General features: G+C 44.3%; 1 protein-coding gene across 5 annotated transcripts in view; it reads left to right on the top strand.

The window, feature by feature from the left end:
- FAF2 (Fas associated factor family member 2) overlaps positions 1 to 14,915 on the top strand; it is a 40,434-nt gene extending 25,519 nt beyond the window's left edge. For 3 of the 5 annotated variants that reach the window (XM_036312705.1, XM_036312710.1, XM_036312708.1), the window contains 6 exons: positions 1,332 to 1,417; positions 1,514 to 1,605; positions 4,407 to 4,584; positions 5,456 to 5,639; positions 6,321 to 6,464; positions 12,011 to 14,915. In XM_036312705.1, coding sequence (XP_036168598.1) covers positions 1,332 to 1,417; positions 1,514 to 1,605; positions 4,407 to 4,584; positions 5,456 to 5,639; positions 6,321 to 6,464; positions 12,011 to 12,193 — 867 coding nt within the window. In that variant the 3' untranslated portion in view covers positions 12,194 to 14,915. Of the gene's footprint in view, positions 1 to 1,331; positions 1,418 to 1,513; positions 1,606 to 4,406; positions 4,585 to 5,455; positions 5,640 to 6,320; positions 6,465 to 10,860; positions 11,326 to 12,010 lie in introns of those variants that run through there. The other 2 variants (XM_036312709.1, XM_036312706.1) reach the window with 2 other exon arrangements.
- Positions 14,916 to 25,781: the final 10,866 nt, after the last annotated feature.

The raw sequence follows: 25,781 nt of genomic DNA on the forward strand, positions 1-25,781 counted from the left end.
GCTAAACTGCTTCCTGAACAGTCTGTACTTTCCCACCTCTGTGCCTTTGCTTTTGCTGTTCCCTCCACCTGCAATGCTGTCCTCACATTTTTGCTAATTAGATCTTACCCGTCCTTCAACCAGCTCATGTCATTCCCTTCTTATGCCCTGTAGTGATTGTTATGTCCTACCCTGGCCTACTTTGCGATTTAAGTAGTGCTTTCATAGTGTTGTTTTTAATCTTATAGTAATTTCACGTTTTTCTCTGTATTTAGTTATTTGTGTCAGTGTCTTCTTTCCTATACCTTTGAAGGCAAAGCCTGAAGTCTTCTTTGATCCCTCACAGAGTTGAATAAGGGCATAGACCATAGATTCAAGGCAGCACATCTCAGTAGCCCAAACCTCACCGACCTTTGACTTGTTACTTCGGGGTGAAAATGAAGAGTTCTATGGGTTTTAAGTGTATTTCTAGTTTGCCAGAGAAAACTGTAGAAATAACACTATAGGCATAGGCCAAAGGGTAGTTGTATTCTATAGCCCCCAGGATTCCCAAATCTATCTGGAGAAATAGAAAAGTGCTTACTCTCGCTTCCTGCTTTGATTCTCTCACATCTGCTTTTTCTCAGTCTCCCTCACTGGCTGCTCCCACCCCACTGGATAAGCATTAGGCACCTACTATATGCTAGTCATTGTGCTCAGTGCTGGCGATACTGAATGAGATAGGCACCTCTCATACACTCTCTCTGCTGTGATCCTGATGTGGAGGGTAGACCACGACTGCTCATTCAGGAAATCTTAATTGAATTGTAATGGACTACGATTATGCAAATGCAAAAGCACACACGGGAATCTTGGACACTAGCCTGGTCTTTGAAGATCTTTTCAACCCCATGCTCTTTAGAGCATCTTTGGGTCCCACCGTCCCTCATTCCTGCTTGGTAGATAGCCTGGGATCCTCTTTGCAGTATTTTTTATTTTCAAGGATGTCGGAGCTGTAAAGTGGCAAAATTCTCACCTCCCTTTTCAGGTGGTCAGACACTCCTGTTTTTATCTTCCTTTAGACTGGCAACAGCTGACGTCTGTGATTTGTTGGGGACCTTTCTTTGTCAGCTCTCTACTCTCAGGTGCCTGATACAACTAAAATGTTTTTATTAATGCTTGTTAGCATGGACTTTGCATAGGGAGATAAACTCCATGGGTGTGAGAGTAGTAGTCCAGGACTTTTGATTTTTTGCTTACTTTTTTTCCTCATTTCTCCTTTTGTTCCTAAATGTATCCATTAGGACCATTAGCCTAATTAAAAGCTCAAGGTACAGTCATCCTAATAATTAGTGATCTTCTGTTTCCCACAGGCACTGAATGATGCCAAGCGGGAGCTTCGCTTTCTCTTGGTTTATCTTCATGGAGATGATCACCAGGACTCTGATGAATTCTGTCGGTGAGTGGATTGATCATTTTCTTTCTCTTCTGACCTTATCTGCTGAGAGTTTACAGTAAGCAAGTTCTCTCCTGTCCTTTTTATCCCTCTCCACAGCAACACCCTCTGTGCCCCTGAAGTTATTTCACTAATAAACACTAGGATGCTCTTCTGGGCGTGCTCCACAAATAAGCCTGAGGGCTACAGGGGTAAGTTGTGTTTCTTCTGCCTCATTGTGATTATAGGGATATCTTTGGAATAATCTGGAAAGACTTGCCATTTATTGCATGATTATTCTATGGTAGACACAATGTTAGTTGCTATTTATACATTATCTCATTTAATCTTCTCAGCAGTCCTGAGAGAGAAGGTTGTATTACACCTCCACTTCCTGGTGTAGGAAACAGGCTTAGAGATTGAAGCCTGTCCACAATCACACAGTTAGCAAGTTTTGGAGTAAGCTCAGGTTTTTTAGACTTTAGCCCATGCTTTTCTTTCTTTTTTTAATTAAAACATTTTTTTAAAATATATTTTATTTATTTTTTACAGAGAGGAAGGGAGAGAGATAGAGAGTTAGAAACATCGATGAGAGAGAAACATCGATCAGCTGCCTCCTTCCTGCACATCTCCCACTGGGGATATGCCCGCAACCCAGGTACATGCCCTTGACCGGAATCGAACCTGGGACCTTTCAGTCCGCAGGCCGACGCTCTATCCACTGAGCCAAACCGGTTTTGGCTTAATTAAAACATTTTTTTTCAATTACAGTTGACATTCAATATTAGTTTCAGGTGTACCGCATAGTGGTTAGACATTTATATAACTTATGGAGTGATCCCCCCAATAAGTCTAACACCACCTGGCACCCTACATAGTTAAAACGATATAATTGATTATATTCCCTATGCTATACTTTACATCCCCGTGACTGTATCTGCCAATTTGCACTTCCTGATCCCTTTACCTTTGTTCATCCAGACCCCCACTCTGGTCCATTCTAATAATCCTCACCTGAGGATATGTTTTGGTTTTTTTAATTGATTTTAGAGAGAGCGAAACAAAAACATAGTTCTGTTGCCTTCCACAACATGCCCCAGCTAGGGATTGAACCTATAACCTGCGTATATTCCCTGACTAGGAATTGAAGCCATCAGTTCCTTCTGGTGTACAGGATGACTCCAACCAGCTGAGCCACATCAGTCAAGGGCTTGCCTTTAATCTTAATGGGCTTCTTACTGAAGAGCTTATTCTCATCATCCGTAATTTTAATAGAGCTTCTTGCACAATGAGTTAGTTATTTGAGTACCTTGAGTGCCGATAGGGATTCAGAAAGTTCAGCTCTTTGCTGATAATGACTCTTACAGTATTTTTAGAAGTCAGTATGAAACATAAGGGCTTCCAGTGGGGAAAAAAAATGTAGTTATAGTGCAGCTACTTCTGTTCAGCAACTTTTGAGTGAATACTAGCATATCAGCCACTATGCTAGATCCTGAGAACCAAAGCTGCAACAGATGTTTGCCTACATCCTGGAATCTGAATCTTTACTCCCAATTGGTTTTTAAACGTCTCTAAGTTCCTACAGCATGCATTTGCCATGCTAATTAATACAGCTTTGGAGGGTGGATGGTGGATAGGAGACTAAAGATATATTTTTAAAAAAATATATTTTATTGATTTTTTTACAGAGAGGAAGGGAGAGGGATAGAGTGTTAGAAACATCAACGAGAGAGAAACATCCATCAGCTGCCTCCTGCACACCCCCCACTGGGGATGTGTCTGCAACCAAGGTACATGCCCTTGACCAGAATTGAACCCGGGACCCTTGAGTCCGCGGGCCGATGCTCTGTCCACTGAGCCAAACCGGTTAGGGCGAGACTAAAGATTTTTTTTTTTTAATATATTTTATTGATTTTTTACAGAGAGGAAGAGAGAGACAGAGAGTCAGAAACATCGATGAGAGAGAAACATCGGTCAACCGCCTCCTGCACATCTCCTACTGGGGATGTGCTCGCAACCCAGGTACATGCCCTTGACCGGAATCGAACCTGGGACCCTTCAGTCCGCAGGCCGACGCTCTATCCACTGAGCCAAACCGGTTTCGGCGAGACTAAAGATATTTTTATAAAAACTTGCAAAATCTCTTAAACTGTAAGGAAATCATAGGTAAAACTTGTGGTAAAATCTTGGTTATTTAGAAGCCAACTTTACAAACGCCTTTGAAACAAAAGCTAGCTTTTTTTGCAGAGTGAAAAAAGACATGGTGAAAGGAAGGGATTGGATAAGAGAAGAGAAGAGAGAAGATGGTGATGGAGATCAGCACCAGTAGCATAAGGCTAAGACTTGAAGCCTTGTTCCCTATAGGCTTGACCTCTTCCATAGGGAAAAATTATGCTAAGTAGTAGTTAGAGTTTTATAAATCCTTTGTTACCCATCAAACAGACATTGTCCTTGAACTCTGCAGCCTTCCCTAGCATCATTGTGACCACCACACCCCCACCAGGAAAGCCTCATCTATTCTACTATAATTACCTGGGAATAGGAACACAAATATATAAGAACAACCACCACCACCAAAAGAAATCATTTAAGAAATAAGAGGGAGCCTGGCCAGTGTGACTAAGTGGTTGAATGTCAACTCATGCACCAAGAGGTCGCTGGTTCCATGCCTGGGTTGTAGGCTCGATCCCCATTAGGGGACATGCAGGAGGCAGCTGATTGATGATGTTTCTATCTCATCAATATTTCTCTCCCTCTCTCTCTCTCTCTCTCCCTCCCCCTCCCCCCCCCCTTCTCCCTTCTCCCTCTCATTCTCTCCATTCCGCTCTCTCTACAATAAAAAAAAAACACCTTTTAAAGAAACTAAGGGGGAAACGAGGCAGAGAATAAATGACACCGCCCTCTTCCCCAGCTGGGATTAAAGCAGTTCTCTCTTGCTCATTGTGGAAAGTCTAAGTTGATGTATTTTATCCCAAAGTCCTGCCCCTGACCTGTTGGGCCTTTTTTCTGTCAGTTTCACAGGCTTTACGAGAGAACACCTATCCATTCCTGGCCATGATTATGCTGAAGGATCGGAGGATGACTGTGGTGGGACGGCTAGAAGGCCTCATTCAACCTGATGACCTCATTAATCAGCTGACATTTATCATAGATGCAAACCAGACTTACCTGGTGTCAGAACGCCTAGAAAGGTACAGGGAGTTCCTCTCTAGAACTGAGAGAGAGACCAGCTGACCTTGGGCTCCACAAATCATGACTTCTCTCTCTAAGACAACTTTAAAAGCTTTGTCCATTTAGTGTTAAAATAGTTAAGTACTTTGACCTAACTCTCCATCAGATCATCTGTTCTTAGAGATGTGAATCAAAATACAAGCCAGGGTTCTGTGCTCAAGAATATAGATTGTGTCATTTAGAATATCAGGGCCTTGATATAAAGAGCTTAAATGTAGAAAGAAATGGTTGTAACTCTTTTTCCCATTTTATAAGTAATATATATTAGTTTTAGAAAATTTGGAAAACATAGAAAAGCTCAAAGAAGAAATTTAAATAATCCTACCACCACTTTGAAAATTTTGGTATATTTTCTTTTAATTATATAGACACACAGACTCCTAATGTACAAACATCATTTTTTGGAGAGAAAATAGGAAATACACCAGAATGTTACAGTGTTTTCTCTTAGTTTATTAGAACTCTGAATAAGACGTTTCTATGTTTTTCAAATCTTGTAAGATGTATGTATGTGTTTTTTTGGTTTTATGAAAGCGACATATACAAAAATGTGTGGCCCAAAGGGTTCTTTACCTGTAAAATATGCTCTGATGATCATTTTATGACAATTATACTGTGTTACTTTTGTTAGAATTTGGAAAAAATTCTTCTTCTGCCAAATGAAACTGGGAAAAGAGACGGCTTGTTCAGATTCTACCAGACTCTGCTTTGGAATCCTTTATAGTAGTGTGAAATAGTCCTCTGCCAAGATTGTAAAACTCTTTACCCCCAAAAATGTCAGTGTAAGAAAACACAGCTTGGTGAGACTGCCCTTTTCCTTCTGTGCTTTTGATCTGTCTGCAGGGAAGAACGAAATCAGACCCAGGTGCTGAGGCAACAGCAGGATGAGGCCTACCTGGCCTCTCTCAGGGCTGACCAGGAAAAAGAAAGAAAGAAACGCGAGGAGCGAGAGCGGAAGCGGCGGAAGGAGGAGGAAGTGAAACAGCAAAAGCTGGCAGAGGAGAGACGGCGGCAGGTGATGAACCTGTCTCTACTCCTGGTGACTCCCAAACCGGTCTTTTCTATCATTTTTATTGATTTTAGGGAGAGAAACATGACTGGTTGCCTCCCACTTGTCCCTCCAACCAACTGAGCCACAGCGACCAGGGCAAACCGGTCTCTTCTTGAGTGTGAAAGGAAAAATACCAGAAGATTATGGGATTGTGGGTGATTTAAACTCTCTTTGCCATTTATATGTTCACTACACTTTCACCAAAAGTATTTTAAAATTTATAAAAATTTTAATTAAAAAATACAACAGCGAGTAAAAGGTGAAACAGCGCGGTTCCATGAAAAGTAAACGTAGGTAATAAACAGGCCATGGTGCTGTTTACTCACTGCAGCAGTTTCAGGCGCACTTAGCAGCAGTGTTGGCTCATTTGGCATCGTGTGCGGTCCCGTTTCATTGTGTATTACCACTTGGCTATAGCCAGTGTTCCTCTGTTCATTCCCTTCTTTGGAAGAGGTAACCCCCAAATACAGTCAATAAATAGTGTATGTGATGCACTAGTACTCTGAATTTGGTTGTTCTGACTCTTGCCAACAAGTTTTTCTCATATTAGTTACTAATTTTTCTTTGGATGCACTAATATATGGTGATTGTATTTCTTGTTTCCCAATCGGAGCCATACCTCACCTTTGCTTTGTGTTCCTACAGAATTTACAGGAGGAAAAGGAAAGGAAGTTGGAGCGCCTGCCCCCTGAGCCTTCCCCCGACGACCCTGAAAGCGTCAAGATTATTTTCAAATTACCCAATGATTCTCGAGTAGAGAGACGATTCCACTTCTCACAGTCGTTAACAGTAAGGACTGCTTAAGCTGTGTGATGTGGATGTAGAGTCTGGCCTGTAGACTTGGAGGCTTTTAAGGAATTGCTAGAGTGGTGTTGTATCTGCTGCTCTGATGAACCGGGGAGGAAGGAGAGTAGAGAGGGAAGGCGGGCAGGAGGAGTGCAGTGAACTGTAGGTGCCTTCAGTTCTAGCTACCAATTCAAAGCTGTATTAAAGGTTCCTTTCATCAGATTTGAACTCAGCTAAGAAAAAGGGTACCTTACCAAGAAGTCCCCCACAAAACTGTGTAGAGGTGAGAGGCTCGCCACAGAGCCCACGCTGCTCTGTAGAGAAAGCTCTGTGTCCGCTGACCTAGGAGCTCCGGAATGACGCATCTGGATATAAAGGCATGCGCACTTCTCACTCAGTTGCCAGCCTCCCTTGCAGGCCATGTGAAGCCCCACTCTGTGGGGCTGCCTTGTAAATCTGGCGTCCATAGGTAAATAGTGTTTGTCAGTCCATAAGGAAGTACTTAAAAGCAGAGACTCTTATTAAAGTCTTACAGAATGAGGATCAAATTCTCATTCTTCCAGAGTTATTAGATAAGTTTCTTTTTTTGTTAATCCTCACCTGAGGATATTTTTCCATTGATTTTTTAGAGTGAGTGAAAGAGAGAGGGAGAGACAGAGAGAGAGACGTCAATGTGAGAGGGACACATCAATAGGTTGCCTCCTGCACACACCCCAACCAGGGCCAGGGATTGAGCCTACAACTGAGATATGTGCCCTTCATCGGAATCGAACCCAGGACCCTTCAGCCCGTGGGCCGACGATCTATCCATTGAGCACACTGGCTAGGGCTTAAATGTGTTTTTTTGGTCAGTTGTCTTAATTTCTAAGCCGCAATTGCTTCATCTGTAACGCAGGTGTAATAAGCACTCTCTAATAGGATCGTTAGGATTAAATTCATATGTGTAATGTTGAGCATTGTGCCTGGCTCATCATAACTCGAATGCTAACTTCTTTTTGGTATTTGTAACCAAAAAGAATTTTCTGTTTATATTGAGAGTTGATTTTCCAAATTTATAATTGCAGTAGATTCTTCCATTTCCTTAATCACTGGAAATAGTTAGGGGTCATTGCATACTAGAAATGAGGATGCATACTAGAAATGTAGTTTGCTAGCACATTTATTACTTCTTCTTGTTTAACTGGAGAAGAGGACATGTTGCAGGATCTTTTATAGAGCTTCAGATAGCCCTCTGTAAAACAGAAGTAATAATCTGCCCTCTGATAACTTTAAACTGAAGACATGTCAGGCACTGTGCTTGTCACTCTAGGGCAGCGGTTCTCAACCTGTGGGTCGCGACCCCTTCACAGGGGTCGCCTAAGACCATCGGAAAACATACATATAATTACATATTGTTTTTGTGATTCATCATTATGTTCAATTTGTAACAATGAAATTGGGGGTCACCATGAGGAACTGTATTAAAGGGTCGCAGCGTTAGGAAGGTTGAGAACCACTGCTCTAGGGGTTATCCTGATGAGTGAGTATGTGGTTCTGGAATTCATGGAACTTTCTGGCCAATAGGGAATGTAAGATTCAGAGAGCTAATATACAGTAAAAAATTATGAGCCAGCCTGGTGAGTGAGAAGCAATAGCTTCCTCATTTTATTTCTCATTTATGTATATGGGGACAAGTGCTCACGTGGCTGACTTTGGAGTTTTTAAATTGGGATAAAATAAACAAGCTTCACACAGCACCTACCATGTAGTAGGTGGTTGCTAAGTGATATCCTTTCCCTGGTGTTTCCTAACCGCTGGTTTGCACATGGCGTTTAGCTTGCAGCTGTGTTCACTAACAGCTTCCCTGTGGTGTGCGGGAGCTCCTGCTCCCAAACTCTCATTAGGAATGAGACAGACCCAACCAAGACTGACTCTCTAGGGAGTTTTGCAGGCCAACCTGTTGTAGTTGTGGAACAGAATAGGCTTGTGGCAAAGGGGAAGCCACCTATTTGTTAATTATATTTAATCCTTAACAGGTTCTCAGTAAAAATTATTTTAAAAATACAAAACAAACTCCAGACTGAGAAATACTTGGTTGTAAATGGGGACAAGGCTCAGGGGTGGGAAAGAAGTGTAGTGGCAGTTCTGGCCTTTAATTGAACACTCATCTAGTTAATAAGCTACAGCCGAATAATTGGTACTTGTGTCATCTTCCTGTGAGCTCTGCCCTTCATAAATAACCTCAAGGAGGGGTGAATGTTCAGTGAGATGGTCAATTTGACCTTAATGTCCAGCTCTTGATAGTGGTAAAATGCTAAAATAACAAAGGGTAAACTGTAGAATAATCTCTAGGCCCCATGAGTGGGCAGAAAAGTGGCAGCCGACTTGCTATTAAATGATGCATCTGCAAGAGAATCCAAATTATACTCAGCCCAGAATTCATTTTTTACCAATTACAAATCCAAAGGACCTCTTGTGGTGGTGTCATACGTTTCCTGTTGCCCATTGTCAGTGGTAACAAAAAATGCCAGTTTTGTACCAAGGTTGAGAACGATAGTCCCCCTTTATCTGTTGTTTCAGTCACCCATGATCAATTGCAGTCTGAAAATATTAAAATCCAGAAATAAAAAATTCATCAGTTTTAAGTTATATACTGTTCCGAGTAGCATGATGAAATTCTTCTCTGCCCTGCTCAGGACATGAATTATCCCTCTGTCTAGCATAGCCATGCTGTGTACCTCCCTGCCCCATTCTTGGTTGTCAGAGAGAGATAGAGACCACATTTATGTAACCTTTATTACAGTATATTGTTAAAATTGTTCTACTTTATGATTGTTGTTAATCTCTTATTGTGCTTAATTTCTAAGTTAAACTTTATCATAAGTATGCCTGTATAGCATGTATAGGGGTTCAGTACTATCCACAGTTTCAAGCATCCATTGGGGGTCTTGGAGCATATCCCCCAGGATAATGGGACGGCTGCATTCTCAAACAATGACTGAAAAGAAGCAAAATATTATTTCACCCTTACATAAAACCCATGTTGGATTCATACCAAGAATACTTGGTACAAGTGTGATTGCATTTCAGAAAAGATAGAGTGAATGCTAAGAGAAGGGAATGAAAATGATTAATGTTGACAGACTAAAATATAAAAAGTTGAAATTATGAAGGAATTAGAGGACCATGGGTTTACTCCTAAAATCCTGGAATTACAGCCCTTTCATTGCTCTAAGGAGGTGAGTTTAAGACAGATGAAGGCAGAACTTTTCACAGAGCGGAATAAGCTTATGAGAGGTGGCACAAAAAATAGAAATCGATTCCCTCAAAAAGTAAGAATAATTTGAATGTTGTGTTCCTGATCTTTGGGATTGACCTGAAGGAGGGGAGCAGTGGCTTCATGGCATCTCCCTTAGCGTCTTTGTTAGACACAGAACGCTAAGAGGGCCGTAGAGAATATCTAGGGCAGTGTAAGTCTTTGTTTTACTATGGTTGCAAATATCAAAAAATGTCTATATGTGACACGGCATCAGAGTTAAGTTAGGGTTTTTCAAAATGCTGACATGCTGAGCTCAAAAGGTTCGTCATCACTGATCTAGGGTACCTGTTCTTAGTGGCATACAATTACCTGTGCCTCGTCAGAGCCAGAGCAGGGTGAGAAGAGCATTCCCACAGAAGAAAGGTTGACATGGAGGATCTCAATCAAATTAAGGAGGGTGTCCCTATGTGGGGGCAGCCAGTGCAGAGAAGTCAGAGTCCCAAGTGGCCCAGGGTGGGTTGGGGTGTTAAAGCCAGAACCAGGTAAGGAGTGGGGAGAGCTCACGGTTTTCGATATATGTGTACAGCAATCTAGCATAGAGATGTAGATGCGTAGTATACATATATTCTCCAGCTTTCTCCAGAGTGCTTGGGAGAGGCAGCACCCCAATAGCAACGAACATACCTAGCACCTAGAATGTGGCTTTCCATACCATTTTCATTAAGAAGAATCAGGGATCGTTGGAAAATGGCTGATTCCAGGGCTGGGACAGGGAAAACGCAAGATGAGCCTGAACACTTTGTGCCTGAAAGCAAGTAATTATCCAGAGAGCAAAGGAGACATGTCACCAAGACACAGAAGCCAGTTTAAATGGGCTCCTTCTGACTCCATCTAGAATAATTTGAACATTAAATAATGATTGTAATATTATAACTTACTGAATAAAATAGGAAATCATGACTCTATAAGAATAAATAGAAAGTGTGAGGAACAGAATGTTTCCATCATTTCAAAGTACTGCCCCACAAAATACTCATTAAATACAAAGGGTAAAAGAGTATCTTCAATAGGGAAGCCTGGCAGGTGATCTAAGTATCACAAGGAACAGAACCAGGAGAAACTGCTCCACCGGAGTAGGACAATTGAGTGGAATGCAGTCAGGTTATCCACGACTTCTTATTCTCCTTGAAAGAAAGGCATAACTGAAATCTTATAACAGAATAACGCCCGGTAATCTTCAGATGGGTCAAGGTCAGAAAAGACCAAGAATTTGCTCCAGGCTAAAGGAGATAGGAGATGTGACAGCTAAATGGAACACACAGTTCTAAACTGGAGGATTTTGCTATAAACGGCAGCTGGTGAAACTCGAATGGGGCCTGAATAATAACTAAATCAGTTAAATTTCCTGATTTTGAGGGCTGTGTTGTAGTTATGTAGGAGTGTCCTGTTTGTAAGACATACACAGTATTCTAGGGTGAGAAGACATCAGGCTGGTTGCTCGCTCTCAACTGGTTCAAAGGAAAAGCACCTCTATGTCCTATACTTTCAACTTTTCTGTGAGTGATTTTTTTTTAAAATCTTCACCTGAGGATATGTTTTTGATTTTAGAGAAAGAGGAAGTGGGGGGGGAGAGAGAAACATTGATGTGAGAGGGAAACATTGGTTGCTTGCCTCCCATACTCACCCCGACTGGGAATCGAACCCACAACCTAGGTATTTGCCCTGACCAAGAATTGGACCTGTAGCCTTTTGGTGTATGGGACAGTGCTCTGACCAACTGAGTCACCTGACTAGTGCTTCGATGATCACTGAGTAAACATTTTTTTAGCTTTGTATCAGACAAGTTGTCAAAGAAGAAACAGATGAATCAGTTCAGAGTAGGACTAGCTTTGGGCTGTGTAATAAATCTCTTTAAAAAGCTGCCCTATTGCCCAGCCAGTGTGGCTCAGTGTGTCGACCTATGAACCAGGCACGATTCCCAGTCAGGGCACATACCCGGGTTGTGGGCTTGATCGCCAGTGTGGGGCGTGCAGGGGGTGGCCAATTAAGGATTCTCTCTCATCATTGGTGTTTCTATCCCTCCCTCTCCCTTCTTCTCTGATATATATATGTTTGTTTGTTTGTTAAAAAGCTGCTCTATGAATTTGCTCTGTGAAATGGCAAGACCTTGAAGTAGAATTACAGTGTAATGTGATTACTTCGTGTCTCAGAGTCATCCTAGGGATAGCTGGGGGATATTTGATTTCGTGGTGGTATGTGTATATCTATGTCTTTTTCTCACTGCTCTTCATTTTCTGTATGACCTCTTCAGGTTATCCACGACTTCTTATTCTCCTTGAAAGAAAGCCCTGAAAAGTTTCAGATCGAAGCCAACTTTCCCCGGCGGGTGCTGCCTTGCATCCCTTCAGAGGAGTGGCCCAACCCGCCGACGCTGCAGGAGGCCGGACTCAGCCATACAGAAGTTCTCTTTGTTCAGGACCTAACAGACGAATGACACCTTTTCTTCTTCTCCCTTCCCACCCCAATTCCTAAAAGAAATGGAAAAGAAACAAAAAAAAAAAAAGAAAAATTCACATTATTATTATTATAATACAATATTTTTTTTAAAGACTGCTGCATCCTAAGGAAGGATCAGAAACCATGCTGCCTGCAAGAGTCACCACCTGTGTGCGCGCGAGGTTAGTGATGAACGTTCCGCCGGCAGCCACCTTCCCCTACTGCCTTCGCACCACACACCTTCCAGCGAGAGGAGGCTCTTCACCTCCACCCCCGCCATTGTCCCAGCGGGGAAGGGGACATTCCCACTAGTTCTCATTCATTCTTGCTTTTATGGAAAATAAAAGTGACAAACCTCCATCAACCAGCTACTGCAGCATCTCTAAGGACTTGTTTTCCTGCCTCCAGGGAAGAGAAGGCACAGAGCAGAGATGTTCTTTAACTTCCCACAATTTATGAATAACTTCTACTTTTTTTTTAGTTGCTTTGTAATGACCAAAGGAATGAGGCTGACATGGGTGTATTTTTCCCCCCTTTATTTGATAACGCGCCAATTTTTAAACCCATGACATGATTCATCCCCTGGGCTTAGCCCACAAGAGTATAATAAAGATGCCCTGGGCTGGTTTGTGCTTATTTCTGCCATTGCCCTCGAGTTCCCAGAGAGGTCGTTCTTTTTGGTCCAACTCTTTTGCTGTCCTTTCTTGCCACCTATGCACCCCACGTGGAGTAGTGAGGGGAAGTCTGGGTTTGTAGCCCTTGTGATGTACAGATGTATCTACATGTGCGGTGTGAACTCCATGTGTACTCACCTGTGCACACCACTGCAGCTTTTCCTTGGAATCTGTACTGAGTGGTTATTCCGGGGTCTGAACCAAAGGATAGTAGCCCTTCCTTCCTCTTCATGCGCATGCTGTTCCTGCCCCGCCCTGAGCTTTCCTGAATTGCCAAGCTTGGTGCCTTCCAGAGTTATAGCAGGGCCCGTGATGGAACCAGCAGACCCATGTGAGAGTGCCCTTCCTGCCTAGTGGGTGTGTGGTGATGGTGGTGGTGGTACTTTAAGGGGAGAAAGAATAGAGGCCTTGAGGGGAGCCAACTCTCAGGCTGCGTGAACTCTTAGAAGGCAGATTTCAGTTTCTGATGTGTCCACCTGCCGGAGGCAGTTTTTATCCTCTTCCTCTATTGCTGTGTTAAAGTAATAGGGTTTTTGAACCTCTGGATGTCTCGTCTGTGGTTGAGTTCATAGTAATGGGTACATGGGTCAGGCCATGTATTAACAGATGCCAGCATGAGCTGACAAGTATTCCAAAGTGTTCTATGGCTAGACTGGTGCACTCGCAACACTGCAACCTCCTGAAGTTACGCTAGTTCCTAGCATGCTGTGAGACCAAGGGGTTCGTATCAAGATACAGCATAACCTGCTGGATCTGTAGTCTCCAAAGGCTTTCTCTGTTGCTTACCTAAAACCTGAGGACCACTCTTAGGTAGCAGTAACTTGGCTACTATTCTCTTCAGCCTCAATGGTTGGGGTGCACACCCAGGGGCAGGGTGAGGAGCCTCATGGATATCACCTAAGGAGCCTGAGGATTTTCCAGTGGTCTTGGCACGGGTATCTAAAACATCATCTCTAGAAAATTTAATTCTGCTCCTGGCTGCCTATTCCACTTTTTCCTGCTGTTCTGAGGCCATATGAGCGGGAAAGTGCTGTCTGTTGTCATAAAATGTATCTGGAGTGAATACCTGGATAAACCATGTTCTCCTCTCAACCTCGGGTGAATTCTGCCTCCTGCTCACAACTATGCAAAGAGGAACTTTCCCACTTCACTAAGCGCCTCCCTCCCCAATGAGTTCACAGCTGATTCCCTGCCAGTAGGGGCGGGGGCGGGCAGGAGGTGTCTTAGGACATTGGCCAGGCTGGTGGTACTGTCTTGTCCATACCTCTTTAGGAAGTTGTAAATTTTTTTCCTTAATAATTCAATCTGCATCTTATTCTACAATGTGCACTTTATGCCTCTTGCCTTTTGATAAGTTGTTCAGTGAAGGAGGTCAGATGCAAGAATATTACAAAGTTTCAGTTTGGTCGGTACAATTCTTGGTACAACTCTTGAGACAGCCTATGCCTTTAGGCTTCGAGGCTTCTGAAGCACATGCTTCTTTCCTAGTCCTTGTTGCAATAACCCAGACTCCATTCCTGTCCCCTTGCTGGCCCTAGAGCTGCTGCCCAGGTGCCCTCTCCTCCTCCCTGAAAAATGCACATTTTGTCAACGTCAGTACAATCTGTATATTACTCCCAAGGATCTCTGGGAACTCGATGGGACCTGCAAGGGAGAAAATACTGAGAAGCCAGTGATCTGCAAGCATTTGCTCTTGTTTCACATCACCTCTGGGTATTAACAGCTGTTGTTTCCAAATGGCAAGTCGTCAACTAAGTGAAAACACTTGTTTCAAGTTTCCTTCTGCACTCCCAAGACCAAAGTTGTAGATTCAGCTGCATGACCATGGAAATGACCAAGCGAAGACACCCGGTCGGAGTTAGTTGAATTTCTGCAGCTCAGTGGGGGCCCTTCCAGTGTTCTCTTCTACTTCTGCAAAATTTCCTGCAGCAAATACTTCTTTCTCTTTGCTTGCCTCCACTATGATGTTTGGATAAGAGATGGCCAGGGGAGAATATTTATCTTTAAAAAAAAAAAAAAAAGGTTAAAAAGAACCTAGGAAATCTTCAACTGAGCAGTTATGAAAATTGCTAATGGTGCCAAGGCCAAGGAAAGAATTGCAGGAAATGACAATGGGAAGGAGTGGTAACCCCCCAGAATGCAAAATCGGGGGAGTATTTCTGGTGCTTGAACAAGAAGCTCCACTTCACAACCGGTTTTTAGGACTTGTGAGGAAAGCAGCAACAGGAAATCCATCCACAAAGGATGCAGTGCCCCAGCTCGGACTGCACCTGAATAGTTACGTGTAATTTACTGAAGAAATCTAGTGTACTTTAAATTTTTTTCATAAAAGTTTACATTGTATTGTAGGTTAACATTAAATGTTTTATAACAAAAATGTTATAAGTCGTGGGTCTTTCTGTCTAGGAGAGAGGTGGTAGGTAATTTTCTATGTGAAGGAACGGTGGGGAAACATTGGGAGGGAACAGGGCATTGCGTTGCCAAGAAGCATGGACTTTAAGTGGACCTAGAGTGCATTCCTGTGAAAAACAGCAGCTCGGGCAGAGTGGTGTAGCGGGAGAGCAGACAGATCTGGCTGCAGGTGTGGGCTCCTTTGTCAGCTTTGTTCTTCAGCTTCCCTGAGCTTTAATTTCCATGAAGGTACGGCCATCTTCCTTGGTGTAGGATTGTAGATTAAATGAAAGAAATGTGCATGGAGCACCCGTCCCAGAGGTGTTCCTTCTCCGTGGGAGTATATTTTGAAGGACTATTTTCATGCAGCAGTAACTGTCAGTTTCTTGGGGGTTGGGGGGGTGGGGTGTCATTTTTGGCAGAACCGACCTGTGTCCTTGCAGAGGAGTGACTAGAGAGTCACTTTTTTTTTTTTTTTTTTATTTTATTGATTTTTCACAGAGAGGAAGAGAGAGAGATAGAGAGTCAGAAACATCGATGAGAGAGAAACATCGACCAGCTGCCTCCTGCACATCTCCCACTGGGGATGTGCCCGCAACCCAGGTACATGCCCTTGACCGGAATCGAACCCGGGACCCTTCAGTCCGCAGGCCGACGCTCTATCCACTGAGCCAAACCAGTTTCGGCCAGAGTCACTTTTGATCTAACAAATTCTGGACTAATGGAACTCCCCTCCTAAGGTGTTTTTGCATTTATTTTCATTTCTGAGAGAAAATTTAAGCCTCAGTTCTTCGCCTTTTCCCCATTGTCCTTTGCAAAGAACCCATTCCTGTGAGTTACAGGTTCTTGTCACCTTCAGGGCCTGCCCTGTTGCTTATCCAAAGATGTGCGGCCTTCATTTCGTAATGTACATCTTCAGTGTAAACTAGAAGGTCTTCTGTGAACCTTACATGTAAAAATTTGGCTCTCAATTAACAGAGAACAGGAAGATTCAAATCCTGATGCCAGATACTCCTGGTCCCAAATCCTGCCTGTGGCCATGATTTTAGCGAAGTGACCTCAGTATAGGCTTCAGTGTCACGTAAAATCGGGCCGATTGTAGCATTGCTGTTGATCACTGACTCCCGAGGGCCTGGCACGCAGTAGGCATTAGGTAAATAATCCCTCCCATTACTGTTTCAGATCAGTTTGTAGTTTGCCCACTGCTAATGGTTCACCCTAGATGTGGTTAAGTGGAGGGGAGAGAAAGCTTGGCTTGCAGTGGTTCTCAACCTTCCTAATGCTGTGACCCTTTGACCCCCAACCATAAAATTATTTTCGTTGCTACTACTTAACTGTAATTTTGCTACTGTTATGAATCGTAATGTAAATATCTGATATGCAGGATGTATTTTCAGGGGTCGCGACCCACAGGTTGAGAACCGCTGGCTTAGGGGGAGCAGCGTATGCCAGACACTTCTTGACATGCCTCCGGTGTTGCAGGTGGAATTCCTTGTGTGCTTTTACCCCGATGGAGCCAGGCTTCCCCACAATCCCTCCCTCCCTCAGCCTGTGGACTCAGCTAACAGTGCCGAGCCTCTCCCACCTCCTGTCCACCCCCTGGCTCACTCTCAGAATGGTGTCTAGAACGCCCAGGTTTCTTCCCCTTAAACTGAAACATGGTTTCCCCCTGAAGACACCACTTCAAAAAACCCTTAAGCAGGTGCCACTCATTTTCCCACGAACCTTGGCACCAGGAGGCAGGCTCTGTATTTCCCTCCTGCCACCTTGGTGCACTGTCCTGCAGCACGTGCTATCTGCCGGCTCCCATTCCCTTGCTGCTGGCCAGTCCCCAGATGTTGGCAGTTGACACTCGACCACAACCTACGAGACACATCTCGGCGTGTGGGTTCTCCAAACGGCTCCTGACGTGACTGGCAGCTGAGTGTGGTGGGAAGAGGCTTTGGCGTCAAATCTGGCTTTGAAACATCCCTGCTGCTTGCTGACTGATGAGGGCAAGTCTCGTCATGTAAACTTCATGGGACTAAATCCTTGCAAGGTTCAGGTGCCCTTAAATGGGCTGGTCTCTGAAGTGCCTGACGGTGGGCAGGTGGGAGCTGAGTGAAGGTTGACTTCCTTCCCTCTGTCCCCAGCAGTGCCATGCTTTGTGTGGCCTTCACTTGGAACTGCTTCACCTCGACCTCAGAACCAACCCTCGCTGACATCGGCTTGATGGTTCTAATTCTGTCCCTGCTCTACCCTCAAAGCCTTTGTCCCTCCCGCTCACCTCAGTTCTCTGCTAGAACTGTCTTGGACTCACGCCCCTCTCCACTATAAGCCAGAACTCAGTCACAGTTTCTGAAGTCAACTGAGCTGTTAAGGTGCAGACTCCTAGCACCTATCAGCGAATGAGGAGCCCTGGGTTGGTGCCCGCAGCTTGGATCCAGCTCTAGGGAACTCCCTGAGTGTTTCTACTACCTGGGTGCCGCTCCACTGTGCCCCCCACCCCTCAGGTCCGAGCCACCTGCATCCTTTTACACCAGCCTGGTTACTACAACAGCCTACTTCCTGAGAAAACCAAAGTCTTGTCACAGACTTCTCTTTTTTACCTTAAAATTGTTCTGTGAAGTCACCTGTTTCCTCTTTCTCTTGTGGGTAAATTTTCTTTTAAAACAGATCATTTACACACAGTAAAATGTCCAGATCTTAAATCTACAGCTTGATAAAAAGTTTTTTTTGTCAATCCTCACCAGAGGATATTTTTTCCATTATTTTACAGAGAGAGTGGGAGGGAGAGAGAGGGAGGGGAGGGTCTGAGAGAGAGAGAAACATCAACTGGTTGCCTCCCGTACACACCTCCACCAGGGGTGGGAGCGAACCTGAAACCCAGGTACGTCCCCTTGACTGGGAATGAAACCCAAGACCTTAACCATAGAGCAACACCAGCCAGAGTGCTTGATACAATTTTACCTGTGTACCCCAAAACCAAGATGCAGAATGCTTCATCACCCCAAAAGTCCCCTCCCATGTCTTCTCCATCAGTAGCCCTGCAGAGAGCCACTATTCTGACTTCTCTCACCATAGACGTTTTGCCTGTTTTTTTTTGTTTTTTTTTTTAATATATTTTTTATTGATTAAGATATTACATATGTGTCCTTGTCCCCACGTTACCCTCTACCCCCCACCCCCCCAACCCCCGCTCATGCCCTCACCCCCCCGTTGTCCATGTCCATTGATTAGGCCTATATGCTTGCATATAAGTCCTTTGGTTGATCTTTCCCCCTTACCCCCACCCTCCCCTACCTTCCCTCCAAGTCCCGACAGTCCAATCAATGCCTCTCTGTCTCTGCATCAGTCCTTGTTCATCAGCTTATGTTGTTCATTATATTCCACAAATGAGTGAGATCATGTGGTATTTATCCGCTCTCCAGTTCCATCCATGCTGTGGCAAATGGTAAGAGTTCCTTTTTCTTCTTCCTCTTCTTAAAGAATACCTTTCAGCATTTCATATAATGCTGGTTTGGTGGTGATGAACTCCTTTAGCTTTTTCTTATCCGTGAAGCTCTTTCTCTGACCTTCTATTCTGAATGATAGCTTTGCTGGATAAAGTAATCTTGGTTGCAGGTTCTTGCTATTCATCACTTTGAATATTTCTTGCCACTCTCTTCTGGCCTGCATGGTTTCTGTTGAGAAATCAGCTGACAGTCGTATGGGTACTCCCTTGTAGGTAACTGACTGTCTTTCTCTTGCTGCTTTTAAGATTCTCTCTTTATCTTTTGCTCTTGGCATTTTAATTATGATGTGTCTTGGTGTGGTCCTCCTTGGATTCCTTTTGTTTGGGGTTCTCTGCGCTTCCTGGACTTGTAAGTCCATTTCTTTCACCAGGTAGGGGAAGTTTTCTGTCATTATTTCTTCAAAAAGGTTTTCAATATCTTGCCCTCTCTCTCCTTCTGGTACCCCTATAATTCTGATGTTGGTACGCTTGAAGTTGTCCCAGAGGTTCCTTACACTATCTTCATATTTTTGGAATCTCTTTTCTTTTTTCTTTTTCGGTTGGGTATTTTTTGTTTCTTTGTATTTCAAATCTTTGACTTGATTCTTGGGATCCTCTTGTCTGCTGCTGGATCTCTGTAAATTATTCTTTATTTCAGTCAGTGTATGCTTAATTTCTAGTTGGTCCTTTTTCATGTCCTCCATGGTCTCACTATACTTATTGAGGGATTCATTAAATTTATCGGCGGTTTCCATAAAATTCTTGAAAAACCTTATAAACGTGGCCTTGAACTCTATATCCAATCGTTTGCTTTCCTCCATTTCTGCCATTTGTGACCTGTTTCTTTGTCTCCGCATTTTGGCAGCTTCCCTGTGTTGATTGAGTGGCCCTGTGCGCCAGGTGTCCTGTAGGGCCCAGTAGCTCAGCCTCCCCAGTTACCTGGGGTGGACACTCTTGGTGCACTCTTGGTGCCTTGGTTGTTGTAGAATCACTGGGAGGAATTGACCTCCAGGCCAATTGGCTGTGAGAATCAGCTGTGTCTGAAGTGGGAGAACTTCTGTGCTGAAGACACCCTTCTGGGGTAAGACTTGCTTCAGTGGGGCTTTGGTGCTCACTGAGTCTGCTCCCTGAGTGTGTCCCTTATGGATCTGAGGAGTTGCAGTCTGGATGGTCCCCCTCTGACCACTGGGTACAGTGGCTCCTGGATCTAAGGAGGTGCTAATTCAGCCTCTGCCTGAGGCCACACAGCAGGAGCCACGAAGAGGCTCAGCTGTGAAGCAATGCAAGCCGCTGCGGGGCCTTGGGCCTTCTCTTGAAAGTCCTGGGTCTGCCTGGTTCGGCTGCAGTTAGGTACATTCCCATGCAAAAGCCTCTGCCGAAGCCTGGGTGGGGCGGGGTCTCAGGGAGTCAGAGGGCGGAGAAAGCAGCCATGGCCGATTCTCCGCCCGGAGTCGCGCGTCTCAGTGTTCCGGTAACGGCTGCAAGCACCTCTGAGGGAAAGCCGCCCTCAAGTTCGCTCGCTGCCGGACAGACCAGCCTCTCCCCGTATGAGTCCTGGGTCCCCAGAGACTTCCCGGAACCGGAGTTCAGAGCAGTCAGGAGCCTGTGATTCAAAAAGACAGCCGTGTCCTCAGGCGCCACCCCCTTTCCTCACCCGCGCGAGCCGCCGTACCTCTGCACTTCACCTCCGCAGCGCCTCTGGCTCTCAGCGTGCTTTTCTTTCCTTCTAGTTGTAGAATTTACACTCAGCCAGCCTTCCTGTTGTTCTGGATGATGTTTGCTCAGTCCTTTGCGGTAATTTTCAATTGTTGTGTGAGGCGACAATTTCCCGGTGTTTACCTATGCCGCCATCTTAGTTTTCCACACATACCTTATTTTTCAAGACTTATATTTTTGATATTTATTTTATATATTTAAATGCCATTTAACAAAGAAAAATCAACCAAAAAAATGAGTTCGCGTGTCACCTCTGACACGCGTGTCATAGGTTTGCCATCACTGCTCTATGGAGAGTCTACCTAGAACCAGGTCACATTTTGATCGTTTTGCCTGTTTTTAAAGTTCATATAAATGGACTCGTGTGTAAATGATTTTATAAATGTTTTCCTGATTCAGGTACTTTCCTATTTATGATAGAAAAATTTAGAAAATGAGAAGAAACAAAACATTTCATAATATCACACTGCCAGAGATGTCCATTGTTAATGTTCTTCCTAGACTTTGTTGTATATAAAACTTCACTTTTTACAGAAATGGAATACTGTAAATATTGTATTATCTCTATTTGACACATTTCTTTTATATCTTTTTAATGCCTATGCAGCATTTCACTGAATGGATATACCATAAATTGATAAAAATCCTCTTGTGACATTTAGGTTATTAAACTTTTTTTTTTTTTTTTTTTTTTTTGCTTTTCTAAATAGTAGGCTGATAATCTTGCAGTTAAATGTGCATGTCCATGCTATTTTTTCAGGAGAAAAAAAATCCAGGATGTGAGGTTACTGAGTCAAATAGGAATGGGAATTTTTCCTTTTTTATTGATTTTAAATATATATATATATTATCAATATATATATATTGATTTCAGATAAATCTGGAGAGATAGAAACATCAATGATGAGAGAGAATCATTGATTGGCTGCCTCCTGCACGCCCCCTACTGGGGATCGAGCCCACAACCCAGGCATGTGCCCTTGACCGGAATTGAACCTGGGACCCTTCAGTCTGCAGGCTGATGTTCTATCCACTGAGCCAAACCAGCTAGGGCTTGATTTTTTTTTTTTTTTTTTTTTGAGAGAGAAACATTGACCAGCTGCCTCCTGCACGCACCGCGACCAGGGATCAAACCTGCAACCTGGGTATGTGCCCTGACTAGGAATCGAACCGGAGACCATTTGTTGCACAGCACGATGTTCAATCCACTGAACCACACTGGCCAGGGTGGAAATTTTTCCTTTTTTAAATACTTGTTTTGTCTCCAAATTGTAGTATAGAAAAATTATACTCCTGCCAGCAGTGCTCAGTCTCCTATCTGTGTCACCAAAGCCTTCACCAACAACGATCGTCCCCTTTTCAATTGCTTGGATCTCTTTATCTTCCATCTAAACATGTTTGGCATCTCTCCCTTACAAAACCTTAACCTTGCTATCCCCACAGGTCACCGCCCTGTCTCCTTCCCTGACAAAGTAGTTTGCACAACCAGCTTCTGCTTTCTTGTTCATTTCATTTCCACTGACCATCTCTCATGGTCACCTGTGACCTAATTGCCACTTTCCTTGGCCTCCTTCAAGCCTTTTCTGACTGTAGTTCCCCAGCTGGTGTCTGACACAGAGTAAGTGTCTCCCGTTTCTTTTCCCACAGGCTGAGAGTCAGATGATGTGAACTAGGTGAAGAAATTGATATTTTCTCCCGAGGGCCACTCGGGAGCTCTCAGCAAGGGAGACACGTCAGATTTGGATTTCTGAAAGCTGATCCTGTCCCTGTGGAGGGACTGGATGGGAGGGTCACGACTAAGGTGGCCTGCTGGGTGAGTGTTGGATTAGGAGTCACGTGGGAGGGAGAGAAGCTAGCGGTGGACATGAGATTATAAGGCACAATGACCAAGAACCGGACGGAGGCTGGCTAGAGATGCACGGGGAAGAAGGGAGAAAGTGGATAATGCCCAGGTTTCAAACAACTGGATTTAGGAGCAAACACCGTCACTGGTGACCTTGACAGGTGCTGTTTCAGTGGATACAGTGTAAGAAGGGCAAGTAGTAAGTGTGAATGCAGGCAGCTCACAAAGCCGCCGGTGAAAGGTATGGGGCACATAGGACGAGTCAGAGAGGAGTCAGGACTGAGGAAGGGTCCTTGTTTGTTCTAAGGTAGGAGAAGCTTCATTATGTTTAAATGCTAAAAGCAATGGCATTTTAGAGAAAGAGGTTGAGATACACAGAGAAAGATGTCACTGGGGTGGGAGGTGCAGGCCTTAGGAGGAAGGACGGGAGCAGAAGCCGGTGCATTTGTAGGTTTGAAGGCAGAAGTTGAGGGCGTCCCCGTATGATGATGGCCTCTTCTCTTTGTCAGGTTCCAGAAAGGTAATGGGGTCAGAGGCCTAAGAAGACTGAGGAAGATTTAAAATAGCTGTTTCAGAGAGCAGGAGAGACTGCAGGAGGCCTTAGGACAGTGGTTCTCAACCTTGGCTGCACATTAGAATCACCTGGGAATCTTTTTAAAATCCTGATTTCTGGGCCTCATCCTCGGGAAATTCTGTTTCTTTGTTACTAATGTTGTGGCCTCACCCCATAACAAAGAAACAGAATTTCCGGAGGATGAGGCCCAGAAATCAGGATTTTAAAAAGATTCCCAGGTGACTCTAATGTGCAGTCAAGGTTGAGAACCACTGCCTTAGGTGGTTTTCTGGGCAAATTGAGGGCCCAGGTGAAATTGAGACCAGAAACATGGTGGGGGTGGGCACCTCACTGGTCAGCCGCTATCACCAGTCCTCATGGCTGTCAGTTTCTTTCTGAAAACAGGGCATTCAGAGTTCTCAGTGCCTCCTTTGTCCAGCTCCCCAGCCCAGAAGCCCGGGTCCTTGGCTCTGGGGCCCTGGGGAGCTTCATAGCTTCATTTCCCTCTGTTCCTCCACATGGTGCACTCAGTCACACAGGCCTCTTGATTGTTCCACAGACACATCATGTACTTTCCCACTTAAAGCAAGACTGAGACGACTGATACTCAAATACATAGTTCAAAGCAGCAGTCGCCAACTTTTCAGACCTCACCGACCATCAGTGGTCCACAGACCACCGGTTGGCAACCACCGGTTGGTTTAAAGGATGTGCTGTCAGTTTTTCAAACTCCTCTGGTGGCCAGAGAGACAAGTACCTACCTATACAGTATGATTCTAGTCTTTCAGAATTACAGATAAGACTGGCTTCATTATAACCCAGGTGCCAGCGAGTAGAGTCAATATAATCACTATTGGTAAGGTATACCAATTAGGACACCTAGAACGTGCACACACCTGATGTTCTCACATAGCTCTTACCTTTCAGTGCTTTTCTCAGAGGGCTTTAGTTGGCAAGCAACAAACAGGAAACCCACTCTAGCTAATTTAAGGGGAAAACTGATGTGTTGTCCTAGCTCCGTGGTCGGCAAACTGCGGCTCATGAGCCACATGCGGCTCTTTGGCCCCTTGAGTGTGGCTCTTCCTAACTAAGCCTTAGGAGTACCCTAATTAAGTTAATAACAATGTACCTATGTATATAGTTTAAAAAATTTGGCTCAAAAAAAATTTCAATCATTGTACTGTGTTATTTTTTAAAAATCTTTATTTTTCAGATTATTACAGTTGTTCCTCTTTTTTTCCCCCCATAGCTCCCCTCCACCCGGTTCCCACCCCCACCCTCTGCTCTTACCCCCTCGCCCCCGCCCACTGTCCTCATCCATAGGTGCACGATTTTTGTCCAGTCTCTTCCCGCATCCCCCACACCCCTTTCCCCGGAGAATAGTCAGTCCACTCCCTTTCTATGCCCCTGATTCTATTATAATCACCAGTTTATTCTGTTCATCAGATTATTCACTTGATTTTTAGATTCACTTGTTGATAGATGTGTATTTGTTGTTCATAATTTGTATCTTTACCTTTTTCTTCTTCCTCTTCTTAAAGGATACCTTTCAGCATTTTCAATTGTTGTACTGTTGATATTTGGCTCTGTTGACTAATGAATTTGCTGACCACTGCACTAGCTGGTTTGGCCTGCAGACTGACGGGCCCCAGGTTTGATTTTGGTCAAGGGCACATACCTTGGTTGTAGGCTTGATCCCTGGTCCCAGTTGGGGTGCATGTGGGAGGCAACCAATTGATGTGTCTCACATCAATGTTTCTCTTTCTCTGACTCCCCCCTCCCTTCCACTCTCTCTAAAAATAATGGAAAAATATCTTCGGGTGAGGATTTAAAAAAAAAACCCACAAAAAAAACTCACACTCCTGATGTGTTGGAAGAGGGGGTAGGTCCTAGAATTGAACACCAGGCCTCAAAAAGGGTGGGTCAAGGGCAGTTGTGGGTCGGGGTTGTCAGGATGCCCACCTTTGGGATGGAGGAGAAGAGGCTAAAGAGAGGCCTCCATTACAGCTTTTCAAAGTGGAGTTGCTGACTTGGAGAATGCAGGAGTGGAGAGACAGGGCTATCCTGATTCTCCCATTTTCTTTTGTTAATGATTTCAGAGAGGAAGGGAGAGGGAGAGAGATCAAAACATCAATGATGAGAATCATTGATTGGCTGCCTCCTGTATGCCCCCTACTGGGAATTGAGTCCACAACCCAGACATGTGCCCTGACCAGGAATGGAACTGTGACCTCCCAGTCATAGGTCAACACTCAACCTCTGAGCCACACCGGCCAGCATAGCTTGCTGAGTTTATTTTTTGGTTGCTGAGTTTTTATCATGAATGAATTTGGGCAATCTTCTTTTGCATCAATTGATATGAACATGTGATTTTTCTTTCCCAGTATTTTGAGGATTTCTTGAAGTACTGAAAAAAGCTGAGACTTCCTCACCTGACAATTTTCTGTCCAGGGCCTAGGGAACTCAGTTGCTACCACTGGTCTAGTCCACGATGTCCCAATGTGTTCCAGATAATGCAACTTGAGCCTTGCATGTGGCCAAATGGAAATGCTGCCCACAGGATTTAATGCTCCCAGAGATTTACAACACATGCCTGCACAGCCAGGGCTCAGGAAAGCCCTGCCATTCAGGCCCGCTACCTTCAACGTGGACTTCCCCAAACTTAGTTGATCAGAGCCCCCCACCCCCTTTTTTTGTACAAACTCCATCATGCTTTCACAGGACTCCCTCTGAAACACACTTAGGATATCACTCAACTGACTCTGTCCCCAAAGGCTCAAAGGGAAGTGCCCTGACCAAGGCCACAGAGCATGGCATCACAGACACAAGTTCCCAGGTCTTCAGAGCCCAGCTCACTGCTCCTGCTCCAGACCGTGCTACTTCCTGCAGCACCAGTCCACATGGTAGGAAGAGTGCATCATCCCACCACCCCCTTGG

This window comes from Myotis myotis, unplaced genomic scaffold, assembly GCF_014108235.1.
Source record: "Myotis myotis isolate mMyoMyo1 unplaced genomic scaffold, mMyoMyo1.p scaffold_m19_p_6, whole genome shotgun sequence".
Taxonomy (NCBI): domain Eukaryota; kingdom Metazoa; phylum Chordata; class Mammalia; order Chiroptera; family Vespertilionidae; genus Myotis; species Myotis myotis.